The sequence below is a fragment of the Dipteris shenzhenensis genome, chromosome 1, assembly GCF_047967505.1.
Source record: "Dipteris shenzhenensis isolate YYH24624 ecotype China chromosome 1, Dip_SZ_1.0, whole genome shotgun sequence".
Lineage (NCBI taxonomy): Eukaryota > Viridiplantae > Streptophyta > Polypodiopsida > Gleicheniales > Dipteridaceae > Dipteris > Dipteris shenzhenensis.
This window is the reverse complement of record NC_141596.1, coordinates 27,740,260-27,763,193: the sequence shown is the minus strand read 5'-3', so window position 1 is coordinate 27,763,193 and position 22,934 is coordinate 27,740,260. Positions and strand designations below refer to the sequence as shown.

Genomic DNA, 22,934 nt, shown 5'->3' with positions numbered 1-22,934 from the left:
CTTCTCAACCTATAGTGGAGTGAGATCCTCATCCATGGAGATCGCTGGCTGGTCTCGTAAGGCTGACCTATGATGTAAAGCCGAAAGTCATGCCTGGGCGTCATGGAACCGTATAATAAGGGGCTGCTCTCGGTTGGGGTCCCTCCCAACTCGCCATGCTCTCTCAATCCTGTGCTCAGTCGCCCCTAGGATAGTGGTCACGAAGGCCTGCGCATCCGGCATCGATGTAGCCTCAATGCGGGGAATCCCACGTACTCTGATGTTGAGAGCCTTGCTGGCTCTCTGCTGCTGCTCCAGGAGGGTAGCCGAAACGGTTACTCTTGCAGGTTCCCGTTTAGCTATGTTGACCCATCTGGACGTCTCCTCGATGGCACATTGCATGCTCGCAATATGTGCCTCCACAACTGGGGCACTCCCTAGGACTGTACATATAGCAGTGACGTCTTGTCGGAGCTGTGAGATCTTCCATTTGAGCCTGACACTGCTCCTATATGAGACGTGCTTGCTTCTGGGTGAAGCGTGTTTGCTCCTATGCGAAGCGTGACAGCTCCCTCTCGCGCTCTCGGATGCTCTGGACCTCTATCAGCAAGTACTCTCAAGCCTCTGATGGGTCAACTCGTCTGTGCTCTAACGGAAACTGAAAGAACTGTGGCCGGAAAGTGTGAGGATGAGACTGGAGGTTGGGTGATGACTAGGTGAGATGGGTATGGTATGGAGATGAGATAGTGGCCTGGAGGAGGCGATCCCAGCACGGTATGGGAGCGTGGGCACGGTATGGGAGCATGGGCTGACTGAAAGGCAGAGGGGAGAGAAAGGTCGAGTAGTGCAGAACAGTGTATGACCCCTCCAAAGTAGGTGTCATAATCGGAGAGAGAACTGTAGAGGGAGAAGAAGGGAGAGATGGAAGAGATGGTGTCACTGGAAACCCCTCTATCATAGGGGAGGGTGGAGCAATCGATGTCATGGGTAGGGGTATATCAGAGCCAGTAGCTGTAACTATAGAGGCTATGGGCGTAAGTGGAGCTAAAAGTGTAGTTGAAACTAGAACAAGAGCTGATGTTGAAGCTAAAGCTGAGGCTAGCGCTGAGGATGAGGATGAGGATGTAGCAGAGACCCAGGCTGAGACTGAAGCTGAAGCTGTGACTGAAGCTGAGGCAGAGGTGGGTCCCACCTTTGCTTTGCTGTCCACTCCGAGTCCACTGCACTTGTAGCGTGTGTTCACATCTTCGAGTTTCAATTGTGTTTGTTTCTTGGCTTTGTTGTCATCTTTCTTGGCAGCTTTATATGTATCCTTGCCACCTTCCCCCATTTCGTTCGACAAACCCGTGTTTGGTATAGGTCTTAGTCTTATTGCAGGAGCGGGAGAGGGAGCAAGAGCAGGTACCCCCCCCCAAGACGGGAGGAACCCCTAGGGAGCTAACACAAGGCATGGAGCCAGAGAGCTCAATGGAGGGAGAAGGAGGCGGGGCTGTAGGTCGGGGTGGAGGAGGAGTGAATGTGGAGGGGAATGGAGGAGGAGGGAGGAGCGAGGATATGATAGGCTAGGGCGGGGGAGGGGGGGGCTAAGGGTAGGCAGGGAGGGCTGAGGGTAGACGGAGGGCTGAGGGTAGGCGGGGAGGATGGAACAGAAGCGGGAGAGAGAAGGCAGTAGGCAGAGGAGCTGCAGGCGGGGAGGGGTTGCAAGCGGGGGGGGGAGCAGCAAGTGGAGCTGCAGACAGAGGGGGGAGCAGCAGGAGCAGAGGGGCAGCGGGGGTCCGGAGGGGCGGAGGAGCTGCAGGTGGGGAGGGAGTTGCAGGCGAGGCTAGGCGGGGGGGGGGGAGAGAGAGAGAGAGAGAGAGAGAGAGAGAGAGAGAGTAGGCTGCAAGGAGGAAAAAGGAGGGAGAGTAGATAGGATTAGATGAGAGAGACAGATGCAACCATTCCTAAGTCATAGAGGGCAGCACTTCAGACATGGGCAGATAGCGAGCGGTTGGGTCAATTTTCCAGGACAAGGGTACCCTTGAGGATTGTTATTGGGCATTGCAGTGACCGAGGGATGGGAGCCTAGATTTGCTTCAATGGCAGATAATCAAGGTAGTGGGCCGTTTGAGCAACGAGTTTTTCATTGACTCTACTAGTATCTCGGATCAGGATGCACCCCAATGGTGCCCTTGGCTTTGGAAGGCTGGCCCCTTCGGGAGATCCAATGGGATCGGGGAGCATTGTTTTGGTTGTCTACATTTGGCCACACAGAGCGTGTGGATGATGTGGCCTTCTATTCTTAGACGACACGAATAGGGATGCGGGCTCTAGATGGAGGCCTCGGCATGGACTCCTTCAACAGAGAGACATTGGGTTGAGCAATAGGTGCCCCAAGAGGTCAAAACTAGATTTTGGGCGGGTCCAACATATGGCCACGATAGATCTCTTATTTCTTCTGGTTGGTCAACCCCACAGGGGCTTAGCCACATGCCCTTGGTTGGAGCAAATGCGGGTGGATGGGTGATGGCACTGCTGCTTAGACGAAGTTCTAGAGACGATCCCGCACTGCCTATGGAGTTGACCAGTGCCGGTTGGGATCCCTATGGATTGTGGCTTGGATGCAAAGGACCCAACAAGACTTCACTTGGGGGCATGGCATCCAGGTTGACAAAGGGGGGCCATGCCTTCCACATCAATGAGGTCTCCCTAGCCTACGAGATACATGGACGAAGCATTCACAAGATTGAGCTACATGAGGCCATCCCACCTGCTCAGCATCATCCCCTCTCCTCTCCAGAGGACGGTGTGTGGGAAAAATGGCCAGCATCATGGCATGGAACATCTAGGTTGTGCGTTGTAGCTTAGTAATGGGCAAGCATCGCGTTCCACCCGTGGCGACCACTGGCAGGATATCATCTACACCCTGCACGCCACTTGGGAGCACGGGACATCAGGTTCTAAAGCGGTCTAACCAAAAGGTTTTGCAAGGCTTGGCCTGCAAGAATTTTTCACATTTTCGCAAGGCAAGGGATCCATGGTTGTTAGCCCCCGTACCAGAGATTCCCTAGGCAATGAGCTGGGCTCTTTGGAAGCAGGCTGTTCTTGTTTCAGCCAGTTTTTCGAATTTTGTTTCCCATGGTCAATGCCTTCAGGACAGCTGACTTGTATGGTTGATTTTTCCAAGCATTAATAGAAAGTTCCTTTTGCTGTTTTTTAAAAGAAAGTTGAATATCCAACTTTTCAATGACAATTTTGGCATTCTTCCGATGTACTCCCAAAAGGTAGGACATCATTCTAGTTATGTCTTTAGTGAGAGATCTTATGAGGCAAGCTCTATGAAAGTAGGGGTTGCAATGATTCTCTAGCGGACGCGACTTAGTTCACCAATTCTAGTTCCATTATCTTCTTCATACGCAAGTAAGGACATCAATTGAACAATCTTCTTATCTCTCTCCCAATTAATCAAAACTACCATTGCCAGTCAGCCAAGTACTCTCAGCCCTTATCCCCCTATAGTCTCCTACCCCCTTGTCCCCTCAAATCGGGGGCTCATAGGTGGGGCAGTGACATTCCTAACACAGCCCCACCGAACCTAGGCTAGAGAGCCTCGTGGAAACTAAGTGTCAAGCTTCACACATAGACACAAGCAAGCAAGATCACTCAATAAGATAATTAGGAGAGACCCAAACAATATGACTAATTGTTAAATACTAACTTTCATTAACAAAAATTAAGTTTATATATACCCATGAAGGGATAAGGTGTCACTTCTGTTCACAAATGTCAAATTGAAAACTGCTTAAAACTTTCTCTCGCCACTATATACGTATAGACAGCCGCCAGCACTCCTTCACAAGTTTCATTCCAAACTTGCGGTTCTTTACTGAGGGTTCTTGGCAGGAGGGATTGAGGCGACCATCCCAACACCAAGCTCAAGCCCGAGGCGTCTATCGCTGCATGACGGAATAGGCTCTCGCATGCGGCATAGTCGCCGTTTCTTTGGCTTGCCGAACTCTCACCCTGATGATCACTCGGCGTCCTCGCTTGCTACCACAGCAGCCTCACACATCGACGACCTCCTCTTAGGGTTGACGCCCCCACCAGCTCCCATCCTCTCCATGAGCTCAAAGAGAGTTCTTCCTATGTATTGATGCCATTATGATCATGATTATGGATTTTCTTTTGTATTCGTCATGGGTGTTGATGCCCGCTTGATGGCTCCACCCCTCAGCTCATTGTATCAGTTTCTTTTAGTCTCATAGATCCTTTGGTCTTCCGAAGACTTTTAATAAACTCACTCTTTCTTTCTTTCTTTCCAAGTAATATTGAGAGTTATTAACCAGTTTTCAATTCAGCTAGATCTTCCACTACATTGGAAGATACATAGCATCTCCCATATCAGACGAAAAGTCTCTTCTCGTGTATCACTTGCTTGGTAATTAATTATTAGATGAAAAGTACCCCTACGAAGGAAAAAGACCACAACCCACTCGAGTACCCGAATTCAAGACCAATCAAAGGCACACAATGTATATTGACCTAGCAACCATTGAGGAAAATGTTTTTAGTTTTCTTGCATTGGCCTTAGAACATGAAAGGGACAAGGAGATACAGGGCAAGATGATAAACTAAATAGGCCTAATAGCCCATAGATGATAGAATATGTGAGAAGGCTGACCAAGCCAAAGAGTCTAGAAATAATCCTAGATTCACCATATTGGATAGAAATAATACCAAGAATCTCATAGTGAAATCAGAAGCCAAATCAAAGCGGTATTGACCAGTTCAACTGAATATTTATGATTACAAAAAAAATTGATACTCATTTGAGCACATGTTTAAATTCAGCTCATGACACATGGCAGGTTGAGCATCCCCTGTGACACCTGGCAACATGTGATTTGGCACCCTCTAATGCGTGGCAATGTACACATGACAACCTACAATATGGAATGGCTATGGCGGCATTCCACAAGATTCCTAAACATATTGGATAAGTGGCAGGCCATTCTCGCATGGCACCCACATGTCACCTCTTGGACCAAGTGTCCATCCAGTACACCAACTTTCTAGGGACTCTTCCACAATCCACCCAAAACTGGAAAGGAAAGTTGCCTTGGAACACAGCCCACCAAAGCAATTCCACGTGCCAAATGTAAGCCTTCCAGCCCCCTACATACCTTCTAATTCAAGGGGTGATCGACCCTACCTTGGGGATATAAAAGGAGGGGGAGTTTCAGCATCCCTTTGCAAAGTTCCCCTCCCCATTTTTATGGAACTGCCCTCCTTTCTTCCTTCCCCATGGAGCTACCTCCTGCCCACTCTTCCTAATGCAAAGTAAAGCTCTCTCCAGCTGCCTCCTTGTCTCTTTTGAGCAGTGAATATCAGCCAAAGCCCGCTTTTTGCAGCTTCCTTTGGACATAGCTAGCACTCCGGAGGTGAAGGTCTGACTCAGCCATGACAAAGGCTAGCACTAAAGGAGAAGGCTAATAAAAAATTAGTCCATATTCTCTTCATTCAAGCTGCAACTGCTTGTGAAGACTATACCCAGATACCTGGTGGTGGTGCCTCTCTTTACCCATATGAAGCCAAGGTCTTTCCCATCCTGGTGTGTATGCATCTAAAAACCGTCCTCTCTGTCACTCTGTCTGAGAGCTTGGCCTAGAGAAGCCCATGCGACATAGGATTCTCTCCAAGAAGCTCCAGTTGACTCTATCATATGCCTTCTCAAAGTCAAGGAAAAATGGCCAAGGGCTGGTGGCTTTTTCTTGGCGCATTCAACTGCTTGCCAAAATGAGGACATTGTCGAAGATAAGATGGGGCTGATTCAATCCATCATATGAAGAAAGAAGTGAATCTTGTAGTAAGTCAGATGTACTGTACAGCCCAAGTGATAATGGTAGGCAACTGAAGGTTATAAAGGTAATAGATACCAGGGCATCGTGCTAATCTAGCTAGGTAGGAACTCCTGCATTCATGGCCAACAGATGCAGTGATTAGGAGCTACATTAGTATCGAAGCCTTTAGGATACAGAATATACAGAATGTTGAGTTGGTTTATTCCACAAGGTTATTTGTGATTAACTGATTTTCAAGTGCTCTCACAATGATTTGTGATTGATGAATATACAGAATGTTGAGTTGGTTTATTCCACAAGGTTATTATTTCCAAACTAATCTTCCATGCAACCTTACAAGAAAATACTTCACCGTTACTTGAGGTTCCGGAACTTATTCATACAAACAGGAGAAAGAGAAATTCAAAACTTCGGCAGAAATGACGTTAGAAAAGGATTGCCTTCAAGGAACAAAATGACATGCACAGGTTGTCGAGACGCCCAGAAAAGATGAACTCCTTAAGTGCACCTCCTATTATGCTTGGTTGCGTATCACACACTTGCAGTTCAAAGTCACAAATTTCTCCTGGTTGACAGCCTAACTCATAGGCAAGCAGCTGTGTTCAAAAAACACATGCATCAGAAGAAATAGTGCTGACAGCCCTGAAAACAAAACCATATTGAATTTCGTTATGCCGTTACCTCCAAAAGAAGTGGATGGTGTATTTCAGCCACACCCTCATCTCCACTTTGAATCTTCTTAGGTGTATCATGCTGAAGATTGGTTGCTGCATTGGCGCCTTTTTCCATGGCTTGCAAGCAGTAATTTTGACTGTTTGTGAGCTTGTTGATTTCATCCTGTATTTGCATAGCAGAATGTTAAGGAACATTTCATATGCGTCAAACAGACAAACAGAGTCTAATGTTAAAAATGTATATCCTGGCTGAATGAACTAAAGATTGTCTCCATCACTATTTACTGTCCACACCAAGACCTTGTCTATGAAATAAAAGCCAATGGTAATACATTCAACCACCGATTCAACTAACTCTAACCTTAACAGCCGTAGCCAAGACTGGTACAAGATTTGTCTGTGTATTGAATTGAAAACCCTCATTGACTGATCTGCATCCAATGATTTTTCGCAGTCAAACAATGCTCGAAATGGTACCTTGGGAACTGTCACTTTTAATTATTTTCCATTTCCAACAGTGCAGCTCAGAAGTCCAGAAGATAGAGACCCAGTCCACTGTGAAGTAGATTCAAGCTGTTTCAAATCCCATTCAAGAGCAGCAAAACCCTTAAACAACTTGAACACATAATTTGGGTACTTAAACAGCTAATTTCTCTGCAACAAACCCACTTGAAGGCATGAAAAAGAATTTTCCTGAATAACCTATTTCTCAGTGTTTTACAGATAGTAGGCAAGAAACAAAGCACAGCAAGCATCATGAAAAAGGCTACAAGCATTATCAACCTTTAAGAGAGGAGATAAAACCAATCTTGCTTGTAATAAACCTTTAGATCCTTCTTCCAATGGCCAAGTCTCTTTCTTGAAAGCCCTCTACTCGGAAGAAGGGAGCATCAAGTTGTCTACCATGCCGTTCACCAAGGCCAGCTTGAGCCTCTTTCACAGGATCAATCTATGTGGCTGCTTCTTGGCACAATCATGGAAGCAATACCCATCCCAACCACTATCGTTGAACTCATGTTGGGGACTAGGTCAAAAGGGCGATCACAGCCTGTGACAAAGATCTGCTGATTTTCAAAGAAGCCTTGATGGGAGGGTAATTCATGTCTGTGTAACAACAAAGCAAGAAGAGGATGGCCAGTAAGGCTGACCCACCCTTCCTAGCTAGGTCACTCAAAGCCGGGCATCCACTCCCCTCTAATTGGCTATTAGTGCCAAGGGCCACACTCTAGCGCACATAAAGATACGCTACTGAACCATCCTCATATCAATCAAGAGATGGCTCTACTTGGGTATAAAAGTGATCAAGGGTATAGTCAGGCCATGCGCAGTCTGGAGAAGATACCAACATGTGCCAAGCAAAGTCAGAACGTCGATTGGATGGACAAAAAAGATCACCAGCATGATTGGGGTCAAACAAGGATGTCTATAATCGCCGAGTCCGACCTTGTTTGGCCTAAACATTGATGTGCTCGAGTCCTTCATCATGACATTACTGGCTCCTAATCCCAATTCTACAGTAAGGTGCTTGCAAAGAGGAACAGAGGAGCATGGGCTGTCCAAAATCAGGGCCTTGATGGCTCAAGCAGATATAGGCAATTCAAAGTTGTGGCACAAAACGTTCAAAAAGATGAGCTGTAGAACGCTTTCAGAAATGAACGATCCACAGAGAGAGAGAGAGAGAGAGAGAGAGAGAGAGAGAGAGAGAGAGAGAGAGTAACACATATTGGAGAGAGTGCACAAGTCTATGAAGCTTGCATAGAGGGCAAGCAACATCGGGATGCGCTCCTAAAGGAGGCCACGCAACGAGCCAAAGTGCCACACTCATATATATGTGGAAAGATGTCCACGATGTTACTTTCAAGAGCCGCCTACTATCTGACTTTTATTGACGATTTCAACATGAATATATTGTATTGCTAAGAAGTCTCAAGCCTTCACCAAGTTCCAAGAGTGGAAGGCATGGATCAAGAGAAGAAGATCAAGCCTTTTGAGCTGACCGGGGGGGGGAGAGAGTTTATCTCTAGGGCTTTTGACGCCCACTGCAAGAAGCAAGGGATAAAAAAACAGCTGCCTATGACGCACACATCCCAATAGAACGGGGTGGCTAAAACGAAGAACTACACAAACACTAAAATGGGCTTGTGTGTGCTAGAAGGAGGAAGCTTCCTAGATCTTTTTAGTGTGAGGCAGTCCGTGCAGCTGTCCACATCCTAAATAGACTAAAGACCAAAGTGGTGGAAGGAAGACTACATACAAAGCTTATTATGATAAGAAGCCTATAATTTCTCATTTAAGGAATTTCTATTCTAGATAGGAGCAAGTTGGATCCCAAGAGCAAAAGGTGTATCTTCATTGGATACAGTGAAGAGTCAAAGGCATATCAATTGTACGAACCAGAAATGAAGAAGCCGGTGGTAAGCATAGATGTGGTGTTCCAAGAGTTAGAGCCACAAGTAACTACATTGGAAGCTCCAACTACTCCCCAAAGACAGAGACTTGCTATCACACAAGAAGAGGAGACAAAGAAACTAGAAGCCGAAGAATCAAAGAAAGAGTCTGAGGCACCCACACCAACAAGACCAACCTCGGCGAAGGAAAGAATGCTACAAAAGTGGTCCCTAAAGACCTTGAAGGATTCAGCAGCAACAAAGATTCGGGAGGGTAGTTCGGAGTTGAGGAGGTCTCAAAGAAAAGCCCTTACCATGAACTACGCCTTAACTAGAATATGGTGGAACCTAGAACCTTTGAAGAAGTAAATGGAGTACCAGAGTGGTGGGCTGGTATGAAAGCAAAGATGGATGTCGTTTTAAAGAACCACACTTGGGATCTTGTTGATAGACCCCGAAAGAGGAAGATTATAGGAACCAAATGGGTTTATCGTGCTAAGTACATGGCACTTTGGTTAAGTACAAGGTGAGACTTTTGGTCAAAGTCTACGCACAAGCAGAAGGAGTTGACTATGGAAAGACATTTGCTCCTTACAGCCAAAATGAACTACCATCCACACCATCATGGCTTTGGCAGCCCACCATCAGTTGCAGATGGACGTGAAGCATCCTTCTTAAAATGATGTGCTTCAAGAAGAAGTGTATGTTGAGCAACCAGAACGGTTTCGACATCCAGGTGGTGGGAAGAAGATGTGCAGACTTCACAGCGCATTATACGGGCTGAAACAGCCCCCGAAGGCATGGTACCACATGGTTGATGACTACTTCCATGAGATTGGGATATCTCGTAGTCCGTCTGATCCTAACCTCTATCTGCCATAGAAGGAGTAAGACCATGATATATGTTGAGGATTTGATAATCAAAGGCGATCATGAGAGGAAGATCCAAGTGGTCAAAGGATCTTGATGCAAGAGTTCAAAATGACAAATCTGGGGTTTCTTGATTATTCCCATGGCATTGAGGTTTGACAAAAGAATGATAGCATATTCATTTGTCAAGAAAGGTTCTGTCAAGAGGTGATGAAGAGATTTCAGATGCAGGATTGCAAAGAAGCACCAACTCCAATGGAGGTCGGGATGAAGCATTCTCAGTCGGTAGATGCAGCAACATACCTGAGAATGTTTGGTAGTTTGCTGTATTTAACAAATACCAGGCCTGACATAGCTTTTGCAGTTGGAGTACTCTATCAATTCTCAATCAAACCAAGGGAGGATCACATGAAGGCTGGATTCAGGACTGTCAGGTACCTCAAAGGCACAACCAGCTGCGGGATCATGTATGCTCCGGTAGTAATCCCGAAGGATTTTGTGATTCGGATTGGGAAAGAATTGGAATGCACAGCGTTCAACTCAGGTTACTGCTTCACGCTTGTAGAGGGTGCCATATCATGGCCAAGCAAGAAGCAACCTACAATTGCGCCATCTTCTACGGAGGCAGAATATAGGGCAGCTTGTTTGGCAGCATGCGAGTCCATTTGGCTCACATGGATACTTGAGGCCATGGGAGTTCTTCAGAAGGAGGTGGTGGTGATCAGGTGCGACAACATGAGTTGCATAGCGATTGCAAAGAACCCACTGTCCCACACTCGTACGAAGCACACCGAGCTTCAGTGTCACCGCATTTCGGAGCTGATCCAGGACGAGATCATAGAGCTGCTGTATTGCCTAACACAGGACAAAATCTCCGATATTTTAACCAACACTATTCCTAGAGCAGCTAGAGTTTCTCATCAGACACATGGGCATTGGCCCACAGTCGAGTCATGGAGAGGGGATGTTGCCGTGCCACTAATCCACCTATGAGTCCCCAAATGAGGATGATAATTGGTCAAGGCACTGTAGATAGCGAGTATACCTGGACAGGAGCATTGCGTAGGGTTTACAGCACATATGGTGGACTGGCAAGTCCTAGAACAGAAGCCGGAACTGCCACGGGTCAACATGGCATCCTTGGCTGGAGCAGGTCATCAAAAAGAGCATGCTTAAGCCACTGCCAGGGCCAATTTATAGCTTGGGAAGTAGGCGACTATATCTGGACCACAAATGCACCAAAACAGGTTGAGTTCTAGTCGGGTGGATCTGCAGACAAAGTCAGGCAGTAAGCATTGCACAGTCAGCCATTTTTGAGCAGACTCTAGGTCCCTGCATTGCCTATAAATAGGTGGCCATTTTGGGTCAATTCTACTCAACAAACTGAGCCTTTGAAATCCCCGTGACTAGAGTGTCGCAGATTTTATCTTCTGTAGATCTGAGTAGGAGGCATCTTCCTTGCATGTGATTTTACCCAGCAACCTTGGCAGTATGTTTGGGCTCTTTTCCCCCACGCTTGGTGGATGAATATAGTGAGTACTATTCCTGTATTGTCTGAGTCTTTTCAAGAGTGTTTCAAGTTTATTCCGCACAGTTAGGGTTGCTGTCCAGACAGTCCTTATCTTACACAACAAGCATACAAGCATACATGCATACATGCATGTACGCATGTACGTACGTACATACATACATACATCATCCATCCATCCACCCATACATACATACATACATACATGTGTGTATGTATGGATGTATGTACGCATGCACGCATGCATGCATGTATATATATGTACATCTCTTTGTATACATACATACCATTCATGCATACATACGTACGTACCCACACAAACATATGTACATATACATACGTGTGTGTGTGTGTGTGTGTGTGTGTGTGTGTGTGTGTGTGTGTGTGTGTGTCCTCCTCAGGCCCAGTTGGAAGTCTTTTATTATTGTTTCTAGTTTTGAGTAGTAGCTGTCCCACTTTGGACAGTTATAAATGTATATTTTTCTAAATGAAATCTTTCTTCAAAGTAAAAAAAGTGAGTACAAGTACTCGTGAGCACTGCCTTCAATTGGTTCTGTCAAAGGAAAACAATTGTCAAGATGAATGAATGATTAATTTGCAACACCTGTGATGGAAGCCCATGTATAGGGAAGTTCGAATGATTTGCAAACTCCGTGAGAGAGAGAGAGTTGTAACGATAGCGCTGCCTGGAAGGTAGTGCTAAAAAAGTGTGTGCTCTTACAAAAAAGAAAGCGTGTGTGTGCGTAAGCATGTATATGTACCTACACACACGCACACACAATGGTGCTATGTGGAATCCAAAACTTATTTCCTTAAAGTGTACTCAACATACATGTGCAAGCAAGTAAATAAACAATGCTCATGAGAGAGATGTTGAACCATAGTATATATTTCCGTCCAAGAGATGGACACCGTACAAAAGACAAGTCCAGTGTCCCACCAAAACGTGGACCCTTGTACTAACAAAGTAGGTTGTTATCCTACCTCCGTGGCACTTCTAAAATACTCAGCCTGTGTGCTCCCGTAGTGCTTGGGTTGGCCTCATTATCGTGCCTGTAAACACACCTTCAAGCTGCCCCTCCCAGGCAGGCAAACAAAAGGCAGTGTGTGCTGTGAAGACTTGACCTCCTTGCTACCCTGATGTGCAGCCAATGGTGCGGCACAATCTCCTTCTGACTTCCATCCACCTTGCTGACCTGGAAGAAAGCAAAAAGTGAAGACCCACGAGCTCTTTGAACCGTGTTGTAGTCACCTCCTTTGCCGCATGTATGTGCTCCTCCAAAGGACCTTGATGCAGGTTACTGGAAGCTCCAATCTGCTCACAATGTGGATGATGGAATGAGCCCAAGGGGCTCCCTTTTATAAAGCCTATGGGCCCCTGAATCAACCGACCTAGACATGCCAACCCCTCAATCCGGGGGGCCGACCTGCTGGTCTATAAGCACAGCCCCACATGCAGCCATGTGGCTGCCCTGACTGTCCCGCCTGGCCACATGGCAGTCTGCCGGTGGCGCAGGCCCTGATCTACCCCAATAGGGTCTTTTCCAGGCCTTTCCTGGCCCATATATATATATACCTTTGTAAGACTAGAATATATCCGATCATACAAATTCAGGTTTTTGTTCCTCTAAAGTCGAAAATTCTACAATGACAATAAAAGAGAGGGAAAAAAAGAAAGAAAGAGAAGAACAATGAGCTAACAGAAAATAAATAAATATAAAAACAAAAGGTAGACATATCTAGCAAGAAAAGCAACACTTATGTCGTCATCAGTGCCCAAGCATAAGCAGCTATAGTGGGTTTCTAAAGACCTGTGGTGTCTCTAGGGCAAAACCAACCAGTCTCATATTCAGCTCCAACCTGCTCCTGGACCTTTCCCTGCCTGCAAACCCATGCCACCTCCATACAGCTCCCGCGGACAGTCCGTACAGTAGGCGCCAAGCTTTTGTACAACTTCTGTTTGATCCCAGGCTTTCGTTGACCTGTTCCAGGCCACCAAACCTGGCCCTGACTGCACCATACTGTTGCTGCTGACACCTGTTCCATACAGATGCAGACCTCAAGTGAACCTCCACCTTGCCAGTAATGCTTCTAGGTGTACTTTCCACATGGCAGCCCATATGCTGCCCATGTGGCAGCCACTTTCTCTGTTTGTTATTGTTAGTTTGCTAGCTCCGAGAATTGTTCAAACTGTTTGTCCTTAATAGACCTTCTTTTCTTGCTTCCAAGCCTCTTTCTATAATATCTTTCCCTTGCTGGTTATCTGCTTTTCCTGCTGTTTTCCATGCTTCATTGGCCCTTTTGCACTCTTCATTGTACCAATTGCTGCATGGTGTTCCTTCCCTTGTGTCTTTACCTTTTTCAAAGCATTTATGGGCAACCTTTACTACCTCACATCATCAATAAAGATATTCTTACATTGAAACCAGGATTCAATCTAAAATTGCCACTTGCAAGCGAATACAACACTCATTCTATGTAGTGATAGCCAGATCTCCATTGTAAAATGCAACGGTAATCTGATCGTGTAATTCATAGCAAGACCACCTTTAAACCTTTAGCGAGGAATTAGCGTTGTTTACCATAGAGACAGAAAGGAGATGAGGGTAGAGAGAGAGTAGAGTCGACAACCGATTGGGTCTACTTGGAGAACTGAGAAATACAAAGACACCGAGACCTTGATGCTGTCCACACTGACGATGTAGGACGCTTCTACAAGGCAAGGGAGAGGCTTGTGGACAGCACCGGAATGCACGGTTACTGCGTGAGTGAGAGATTGAAAGCTAGGAGTGATAGATCCTATAAGAGAGCTGAGAGATGACTGAAATAAAGAGCTGAGAATGAGCTGTGTAAAACTGTAAGAGATAACTGAAAAGAGTTGCTGAAACAGACCCCAAACCTTACTCCGTTCGCTGTCCTGACTCCCCGTTTGATGCGCTGCGTGAACACCTTCCCAGAGGACCTAAACCTATCCCTAAGCCTAAAACGGGAACACTACCCTACGGTTCTCAAGTGGGTAATAGTGAACAAGAAGTGATCTTCTGACTTGACCTAAGGCTTAGAGACTGACTTACGTAGCTTGTGTCTGATTGTCCTTGGACAAGGACTCACAAAGGGATCACAACATTCGACAAAATCTCTTATTAGCGAACTATTACGCACTTGTCGATGTAGCCAGTGTGTCGCTTTGCACCCAAGTGCAGAGGTGCATGTAGCATTCCCTCCTTCTTAACTTGGCAGTAGGTTCATTGCTTTCAAGTAGTCCGCCAATATCTGGGAAAACTCCTAGAAAAAATCTTCATCCAACCACACTACTTCATGGGTACCTCGATCACGGAACTTGGTGTAAAACTCTCAGATCCTGCATCCTAACCCATGCTTGAATTTATGAAGAAGGATCTGTTCTGGCTGCAAAACTTCGGCTTCATCAAGAACTTAAGGTTGTTGGTCGTCGGAAATCTTTGAAAGAGAAGGTCCAAAATATGGCTTCAACCAAGCTACATGAAACACGTTGTGCATAGTCCAACTATCTAGAAGGCGTAACTTCATTGAGACATCGTTGATCTTCTGAATAATAGGGAATGGTCCGAAGCTCCTGAAGGACAGCTGAGGGCATCGCTTGCCCACCTGCTTCAATCTTTGCTTGATAATACGTAAATACACCCATTGCCCCTCTTCATGCTGGACATCTCGACTAGATTTGTTAGCCTAGCGCGTATACGATGCTTGAGCTTCGACGATGCGGCTTTTCACAGACTCTGTAATCTCTGCCATTGATTCGGTGGCTTTGTTAGCTTCAAGAGATGGAAACACCATCCGGGTGAGGAGTGAGGTAAACCGTCGTCCAAACGCCGCTTCATAAGGTGTGTGACTAATACTCAAAGAATAGGTATCGTTCAGAATGGCCTGCACAAGCGGAAGAAACTACTCCCACTTTCCCTGAGCATCATGACAATATGATTTCAAAATATCAAATGCCATACCATTATACTTTTTCGTCTCGCCGTTGGATTGCGGATGGAAAGCGCTAGACATCTGCAGCTTTGTACCAAAATTATCAAACAAGGCTCCCCAAAAGTTAGACGTAAACTTGGTGTCCCTGTCGGATGTGATGGTCTTTGGCAACCCTCCAATGGGATACCAATACTTGATAAACAAACGAGCTACATCTTCAGCGTTGGCCGTTTGTTTGTCGGGAATAAGCATACAATATTTACTAAAGCGACAAACAATAGTAAGACATTGAGTATTATGCATACCTGCGGATGCTGGAAGTAGCCCCACGAAATCCATACCTATGTCTTGAAAAGGACCGTCGGGGATTGGCAATGGCATAAGTAAGCCTGCCGCTTTCTTGTGGGAAGCCTTGACTTTTTGGCATATCTGACAATTCTGAACATAGCCGTATACGTCCTTCTGCATCTTTGGCTAATACAAATAGTACACATAATCTTTTCTTATAGAAAAGCCAACCATCCTCTAATGAGTAATGGCCTGAAGCAAGCGTCGTGACTAACTGGAACTGCGTGTCAAACTCTGCTGACTCCGCATACTGTGCCTTCATGCAATCAAGATCCTTTCCTTTGATTTCGAGCACAGTGGCCTGCTCAATGGTCTAGATGGAATCTTTCTGACTGAGAGCATCGGCAACAGGGTTGTTTTTGCCAGGAACGTACTCGATCATTCTCCTAAACTACTGGAATATATGGCTCCACCGTTGTTGCCGATCACTCCATTGCACACTAGGCATTGTCTAAAGCCACTTAAGGGCTTGGTAATCTGTCTTAACCGTGAAAGTCCATCCGTATAGGAAAGGCTTCCAATGTTTTAATACCTAGATGACACCAAGGAGCTCTCTATCATACACTGAATAGTTCTTTTCGGCATCGTTAAGCTTTTTGCTGTAATATGCCACGGGCCTATCCTCTTGCTATAAAACTGCCCCTATGGCAACATTGCTAGCGTCTATCATTACAAAAAATGGATCATCCCAAGAGGCGATCTTCATAACTGGTGCTGTCCTGGCCAACCGTTGCAAGTCATGGAAGGCCTACAAAGCTTTGCCTGTGACTTGAACTTTTTGTATGCGTGTCTTTACCCTCTTGAGCAAATATGTAAGAGGGGCTGCGTATGTTGAGAAACCCTCCATGTGCGAGCTGTATGCTTGACATAAACCCACAAAGAATCGAATCTCCTGGGCCATCGTGGGAACATCCCAACTTGTGATAGCTTGGATATTCTCAGGGTCCAATCGAATCCCTTGAGCACTAATGATGTAGCCCAAATACTGAATTTTCAGCAATCCAAATTCACTTTCCTTTGCCTTGAGATATAGCTGGTTACATGTAATAACTGTAGGGCACATTGCACATCCTTAATACATTGCTCGGCTATAGCAGAAAAGGTAAGGATGTCATCGAGAAAGATAAACATGCACTTCCCAATATACTCTATAAATACCCATGACATCATCTTGTTGAATGTTGGTGGTGCATTCTTCAGACCAAAGGGCATGACGACGAACTCGTAATGAGCTCGCTCTGTTCGAAAAGCTGTCTTTGGGATGTCAGCTTCAAAAATCCGGACTTCATGGTAGCCACTCTTGAGGTCAATCTTTGAGAAAAGTTTTACACCATTGAGTCGTTCCAAGTTATACTCGATGCGGGGCATAGGAAACTTGTTGCTTGCTGTAAGCTTGTTGAGTGCTTTGTAGTTGACACATAATCGTGCAGACTTATCATTTTTTGCCACAAATAGAATGGGTGCAGCAAAAGGCGAAGAAGAAGGTCTAATAAACCCTACGCGCAGTAATTGAGACAATTGTTGTTATAACTCCCCCTCCATAGACTTGGAAAGTCGATACAAAACTGGTGTCGAGTCCAGAAGTGAATCAATGCAATGGTCTTCTGATCGGTTGGAAGGAAGCTAGGGTGGCAGATCATCCTGGAGCATGATGTCATGGAACTCTTGGAGTAGATCCACCATTGCTTGCCCCATCGGAGGAGCGGCTTGAATTACAGTGATTTGGCACTGGATGTAGACAAGTGCACACATGGCACCCTTGCGGGTGGCGCGACCTACTTGAATATGCGAGATTAACGGAATCCCTCGTATGCTTCGATCGCCACGTATCACGACAGGCTCAGATAAACCTTCCACAATAGTGAAGGTGTCCTGCCGCCAATCATGCGTCGGTACATGCTCACGGAAGTTGGAACCACTAAATCCCGAGGATCATGTCGCACCCATCAAAGGAGTCAAAATAAAATCATACATAAACATGGCCTTCTGAACTAAAAAAGTGAAATGAATGACCTTATGCGTAATGTGTGTGTGCAAGCTGGGCATGAACCCGTCCACTGTAAGCTCGTGAGGTACCAAGGTGCACCCCACTGTCTTGGCAAGCTGAGGGGAGATGGCATCTTCTGAACTCCCCATATCGAACAGGACAATAAACTAATGCACGTTACTACCTTGAAAGACCACCGTGGGAACGGCGCTCAAAGCATGAAAGACGGCATTCGTAGCTGAGGATGAAGGCGGGACTGAAAGCACCAATACATTGATGACGGACGAAGTAGACGCTTTCGCAACCTTCTCGGCAAGCCAATTCGGACAATCCTTCTTGCCATGCCCAACGATGTGGTGGCAATGAAAGCAACGATGTTCTTGGTGATACCCCTTCTAGCTCGTCGGGCTGTAGTAGATAGCCTCCCCTAGTAATGCCCTCTTTAGCCTTCTCATCCAAAGTCATCTTGGGCTTGGACTCCTTCTTTTGACCAGAAGCATGGCCGTCTTTCTTTTGGTACTTCTTCTGATCCTTACCTGTTGTGTTGTTTGACTGCTGCAAGGCTTTGGAATCTTTCTAGACTTGCTTGGACTTTCCCCCGTTCAGCATCATCTCCTAATTTTGTGCAATAGTTACGCCCGCTCATAATCCAACAGGTCGAAGTTCCAAATGGTATAACGGATGTTGGTGTCCAATCCTTGAATGAATTGCTTCATCTTGGCGCTCTCCGTCACGCCCAACTGCTGCGCCAGCATGATGACCTTGTTACTGTATGTCAACACAGGAAAACCATTCTGGGAGAGCCGAGAGAACTCCTCCTCCAGATTAAGCAAATATTGGGGTGGGAGAAAACGGGCTTTGAGATACGCCACAAACATTGCCCAAACGAAATTCGTCTTAAACATTGTTGGGTCAGTATGCTTACTAGCCCAATATTGCCACTAGATGAGGGACTGCAAGCTGGACTTTATCTTGCTCATCTTGAATCTGCGCTAACAAAAAATGAGCTACAAACTGATGAATAAATTGCAAAATTGCTAAATAGTCACACTTACCATCATACTTAACAAAATTTAGAGTGGACCGAGTGAGTGGTGTTACCTTTGTCGATGACGAAGCTGTGACGGTGACGGTTGCTATGCTCAAACTTGCCTGTATAGCGGCTAACATATGTTTGTGTTGGAGAAGCATCGCATATCGGTCTAGCTTTTGTTGCCTCTCTGCCTGGGCGAGCTCTGCCCATCACAGTGCCTCCTCATTTTTGCATTTCTCACGCATCAACAAGAGCAGTTTTTCAACATCTGTGGTTCCTCTTTCTTCCAGCGGCTTTTCTGCTTCTTTCTCCTCCAGACGTTGTTTTGTTTAGTCCAACTGTCTTCTGCTTTCTTCTAGCTGGGATGAATGTTCTTCAAGTTGCTGCAGGAGGACCCGATTCTGCTCTAGAAGGTTCGCCATCACTTCTTGAGCACTTGACAGAAGCGTATCTTATTGGTAGTCTTCCTCCTCTTCAAAGTCTTCAAGTTTGAAATCTTTTCCTGACACTTCCATGGCGCTTGATTGTGTGTCCTTTCCGAATCTCAACACAACCATACACTCGTGGTAGTCAAGTTGGATACAGACTGAAGCTCTGATACCAATGTAGCATGCAACGGTAATCTAATCGTGTAATTCACAGCAAGACCTTCTTTAAACCTTTAGCGAGAAATTAGCGTTGTTTACCATAGAGAGAGAAAGGAGATGAGGGTAGAGAGAGAGTAGAGTCGACAACCGATTGGGTCCCTGTACCCACTAAGGGCCCCCTCCCCCAACCAGGGGAGAATTTGCTTTCTACTTGGAGAATTGAGAAATACAAAGAAAACTCTTCGAGAGAGCTCGAAAATGCACTTCTGAAGAGCTCACTGTGCACACGTATAGCAGACCCAAAGACCTAAGAGGCAACGCCGACCAATACCGAGACTTTGATGCTGTCCACACTCACAATGTAGGACGCTTCTGCAAGGCAAGGGAGAGACTTGTGCTGTCCACCGGAATGCAAGGTTACTGCGTGAGTGAGAGATTGAAAGCTAGGAGTGATAGATCCTACAAGAGAGCTGAGAGATGACTGAAATAAAGAGCTGAGAATGAGCTGTGTAAAACTGTAAGAGATAACTGAAAAGAGCTGCTGAAACAGACCCCAAACCTTACTCCGTTCGCTGTCCTGACTCCCCATCTGATGCGCTGCGTGAACACCTTCCCAGAGGACTGAATTGATGCCAAAGGCTGAGGCTGGTCACAGGGCCACTGGGGGTGAGTGTCAGGCTGTTCAGAGGGGGCTGAGGAGGAGCTGTAGGAGACTGAAGTGATCGGAGAACTGAATGAGGAAAGAGGGCCTGGAGGCCCCCTATTTATAGAGCTTTTGGCCCTTGGGGCTGGTTGGCTGGTCCCTTGGACCCATAAAGGCAGCCCTAGGCCATAAATGCCAGCCCTAGGCCCCATAAATGCCAGCCTAGGGATGCAGGGTAGCCTATAAAGGCAGCCCTTCCCCTGCCATTCTCTTCACTTGTTCCAGCCCTGAGGGGGCCCAGAAGGGCACTATCCTAGGCTGGACGTAAACTATCGGAAACACTACCCTATGGTTCTCCAATGGGTACTAGTGAACAAGGAGTGATCTTCCGACTTGACCTAAGGCTGAGAGAATGACTTACGTAGCTTGTGCCTGACTGTCCCTAGACAAGGGCTCACAAAGGGGTCACAGCATACGACAAAATCTCCTATTAGGGGACTATTACGTACTTGCCGATGTAGCCAGTGTGTCACTTTGCACCCAAGTGCAAAGTGACACACTGGCCTCTACTACCATATACCCAAGCCTCTACTACTCAGGCCAGTTTTCTTACATTATCATATGAATCTATGAATATAGATGCTCACAATTTTAGACAAAGCTCTTGAAGAAAATAAACAAGCCCAATCATTTACACTAGCCATTTCAGCTGATTTGGAAACAGCTTCTTAATGCAACATACATAAGCAACAACTGAAATGCTAGAAAACCCTATCACCAGCTTTGATAGAAGAGAAGGAATCGATACCTATCCAAGTGGATCGCCAATGTGGGTACTCGAATTATGGGCTGCTCAATCCTGACCAATTCATGAGAGAAAGAAGTCATCCCCTCACCTCCTTGCTGTACCATGACCCGACCCGCAATAGTCAGATCACGATCAAACCATGTGTGCCATAAACCTGAACCGTAAGTTTGGACTCCAACTTCCAAAAAACCTCCTTTAAGCAACTGCAATAAGAATTCTACTTATTAAGCATCCAATAGTCATGACATCACCTTTACATTGTCACCAAAAGCATGCTGACAAATTTTTAAGACAGCATACGCACGAACTAGAGACGAGGCATGCAATGACGCTTGTAGACATTTCTTGGTTCACTGTGACCTTTAACATTAAAGTTTGAACAACCTTTTATACTAACAATTGAAGCACATGGTTGATTCAATGATACTGATCTATAAAAGTTGCGTAAAGCTCCATCATTCAAATCATCAAATTCTGTTCATAATAAGATCGATTCAGCGAATCAGATATGGCTGATCATTGGCCCTTACAGGTGAACCTCTTGTGCATAAATCTCATATGAGCGAACACAAATGGCATGTTGTAATTTTTGGGCCCAAAGCTGCTTACTTGTTATTGCCTTATTCTACAAGATCTCTATTCTGGACTGTCTACCAGGCCAGCAGAGAGGCTAGGGATCATCCAATAGCTAAGCAGCATAGTCTACAGATCATCTACAGGGTGAAGAGCAGTACCTTGCACTTACGGTTGTTCTCAGGTTGGCTGCAGTTCCAGAGCAGCAAACAGATCTGAGGTTCATGGAGCTCTCATTACAGGTCTTCTCCAGGAACAGCAGCAGTAAGGCGTATCCACGGAGCACGACTATGCAGCCCACTAAAGCTGTAGGAGAGCATGCAGGTTGAAATTGATTTGAAGAATAAAGTGATTGAAGTGAAAGATTTTGAGTAAACTGAGTTGAAGATTTGAAATAAAGTGATTGGACTGTGCACACATTTTTTAAATGTGTTTGGTCCATCTTTGGGAGTCTAGTCTCTCTCTTGAGCATTGTTCAATTACCATCTGCATCTCTCTCTCTGCACACTAGTAGATATTGAGCAAAGAAGTTGGATTCCCGGGCTACTCCTTGTTTATCTTTCACTATAGGGAGAGTTGGCTCTAGCAAGCAGCCTCCACCTTGTTTTCTAACATGTTATCGGAGCCCTGAGGAAGACTCACAAGTGCTGGAAGCTCGAGGGACAGACCCCTGTGGAGAAGGTCTCAATTCAGCTTGTAGAAATCAACTATTATGTCTAAAGGATAAGAGGAGGGGGGTAGATTTAGGCAGGTGTACTCCTCCTAAGCCCTTTATTTCCTCATCATGGCTATTAGACTTCCCATTCGAAGATCTAGGGAGGAATCGGGTGAGCTTGATGGAAGCAACAACTCTCTGGAAGATGAAGATCCAGAGCCACTTGATAGCTCGGATGATTTGGGAGATGATAAAAGTAGTGGAGCTAAGGCCACAAGATGTCAAGAATGTGGCTTGAGCATAGGTGACACATACGGACCAAGTCGGTGAGATGCAGATGGCCCTTGCCATCATTATTGGCACGACTGCAAACTGGGTCCTCCCTCACGTTCAACTAGGTGACACAGCGTTTTCAGCATGGACCACGCTGAAAGATATGTACGAGATCAACAACACAGCCAAGATCCTCACCATGGAAATGGAACTCTGTAACATGAAGTTCGATGAGGAGAACACAGTGGGGGATCGCATCACCTAGATGAAGGTGGTGAGGGATCGACTGTCAGCAATTGGTTAGCCAACGGTTTGGCATACATTGCTAGGTTTTTGCTTGGAATGCTCCCCAAGAGCTATAAAGGGTTTGTTACATCCATGGTTACAGGACAATGGTCAGCACCGGACTTTCAAGGAGCTAGTGCCTTTGCTTCTGCAAAAGAACCACGAGAGACAGAGAACAACAGATCCAATGACAAGCCTTTTTATGCACAAGACAAGTAATGGCATAGTGAATTGGTAAGCCAAGCAACGGCATGCCCAACAACAACAACAAAAGGAATGGAAAACCTCGAGGAGGACTCCTCTTCATCTAGTGGAGGCGAGACGAAGAAGAAATGCTTCTACTGCAACCAGCCAAGACATTTTGCAAAGGACTGCAAAACCATATGCAAATATACACATATGATATAAACATACCAATGCATAATTTTACAACACACCACCCCGTTCCAACCCCCCATAGAATCGTCCTGATTCAGGAAGGGAATTCAGAAGTCCCACGCAAGTATGAGT

The 22,934-nt window shown here is 45.9% G+C and overlaps 1 protein-coding gene and 1 pseudogene across 2 annotated transcripts in view; both read right to left on the bottom strand.

Annotated features, from left to right (window-relative positions):
- LOC147905644 (Zn-dependent exopeptidases superfamily protein) overlaps positions 1–22,934 on the bottom strand; it is a 74,403-nt gene that overhangs the window by 34,157 nt on the left and 17,312 nt on the right. Inside the window, exons 4-7 of one of the 2 annotated variants that reach the window (XM_087373731.1) lie at positions 20,639–20,733; positions 6,855–6,924; positions 6,501–6,656; positions 6,260–6,415 (exon numbers count right to left, since the gene is read on the bottom strand). In XM_087373731.1, the coding sequence (XP_087229857.1) occupies positions 6,260–6,415; positions 6,501–6,656; positions 6,855–6,924; positions 20,639–20,733 (477 nt within the window). Of the gene's footprint in view, positions 1–6,259; positions 6,416–6,500; positions 6,657–6,854; positions 6,925–20,638; positions 20,842–22,934 lie in introns of both variants that reach the window. The other variant, XM_087373721.1, reaches the window with a different exon arrangement.
- Positions 14,507–18,758, bottom strand: LOC147905646 (uncharacterized; annotated as a pseudogene).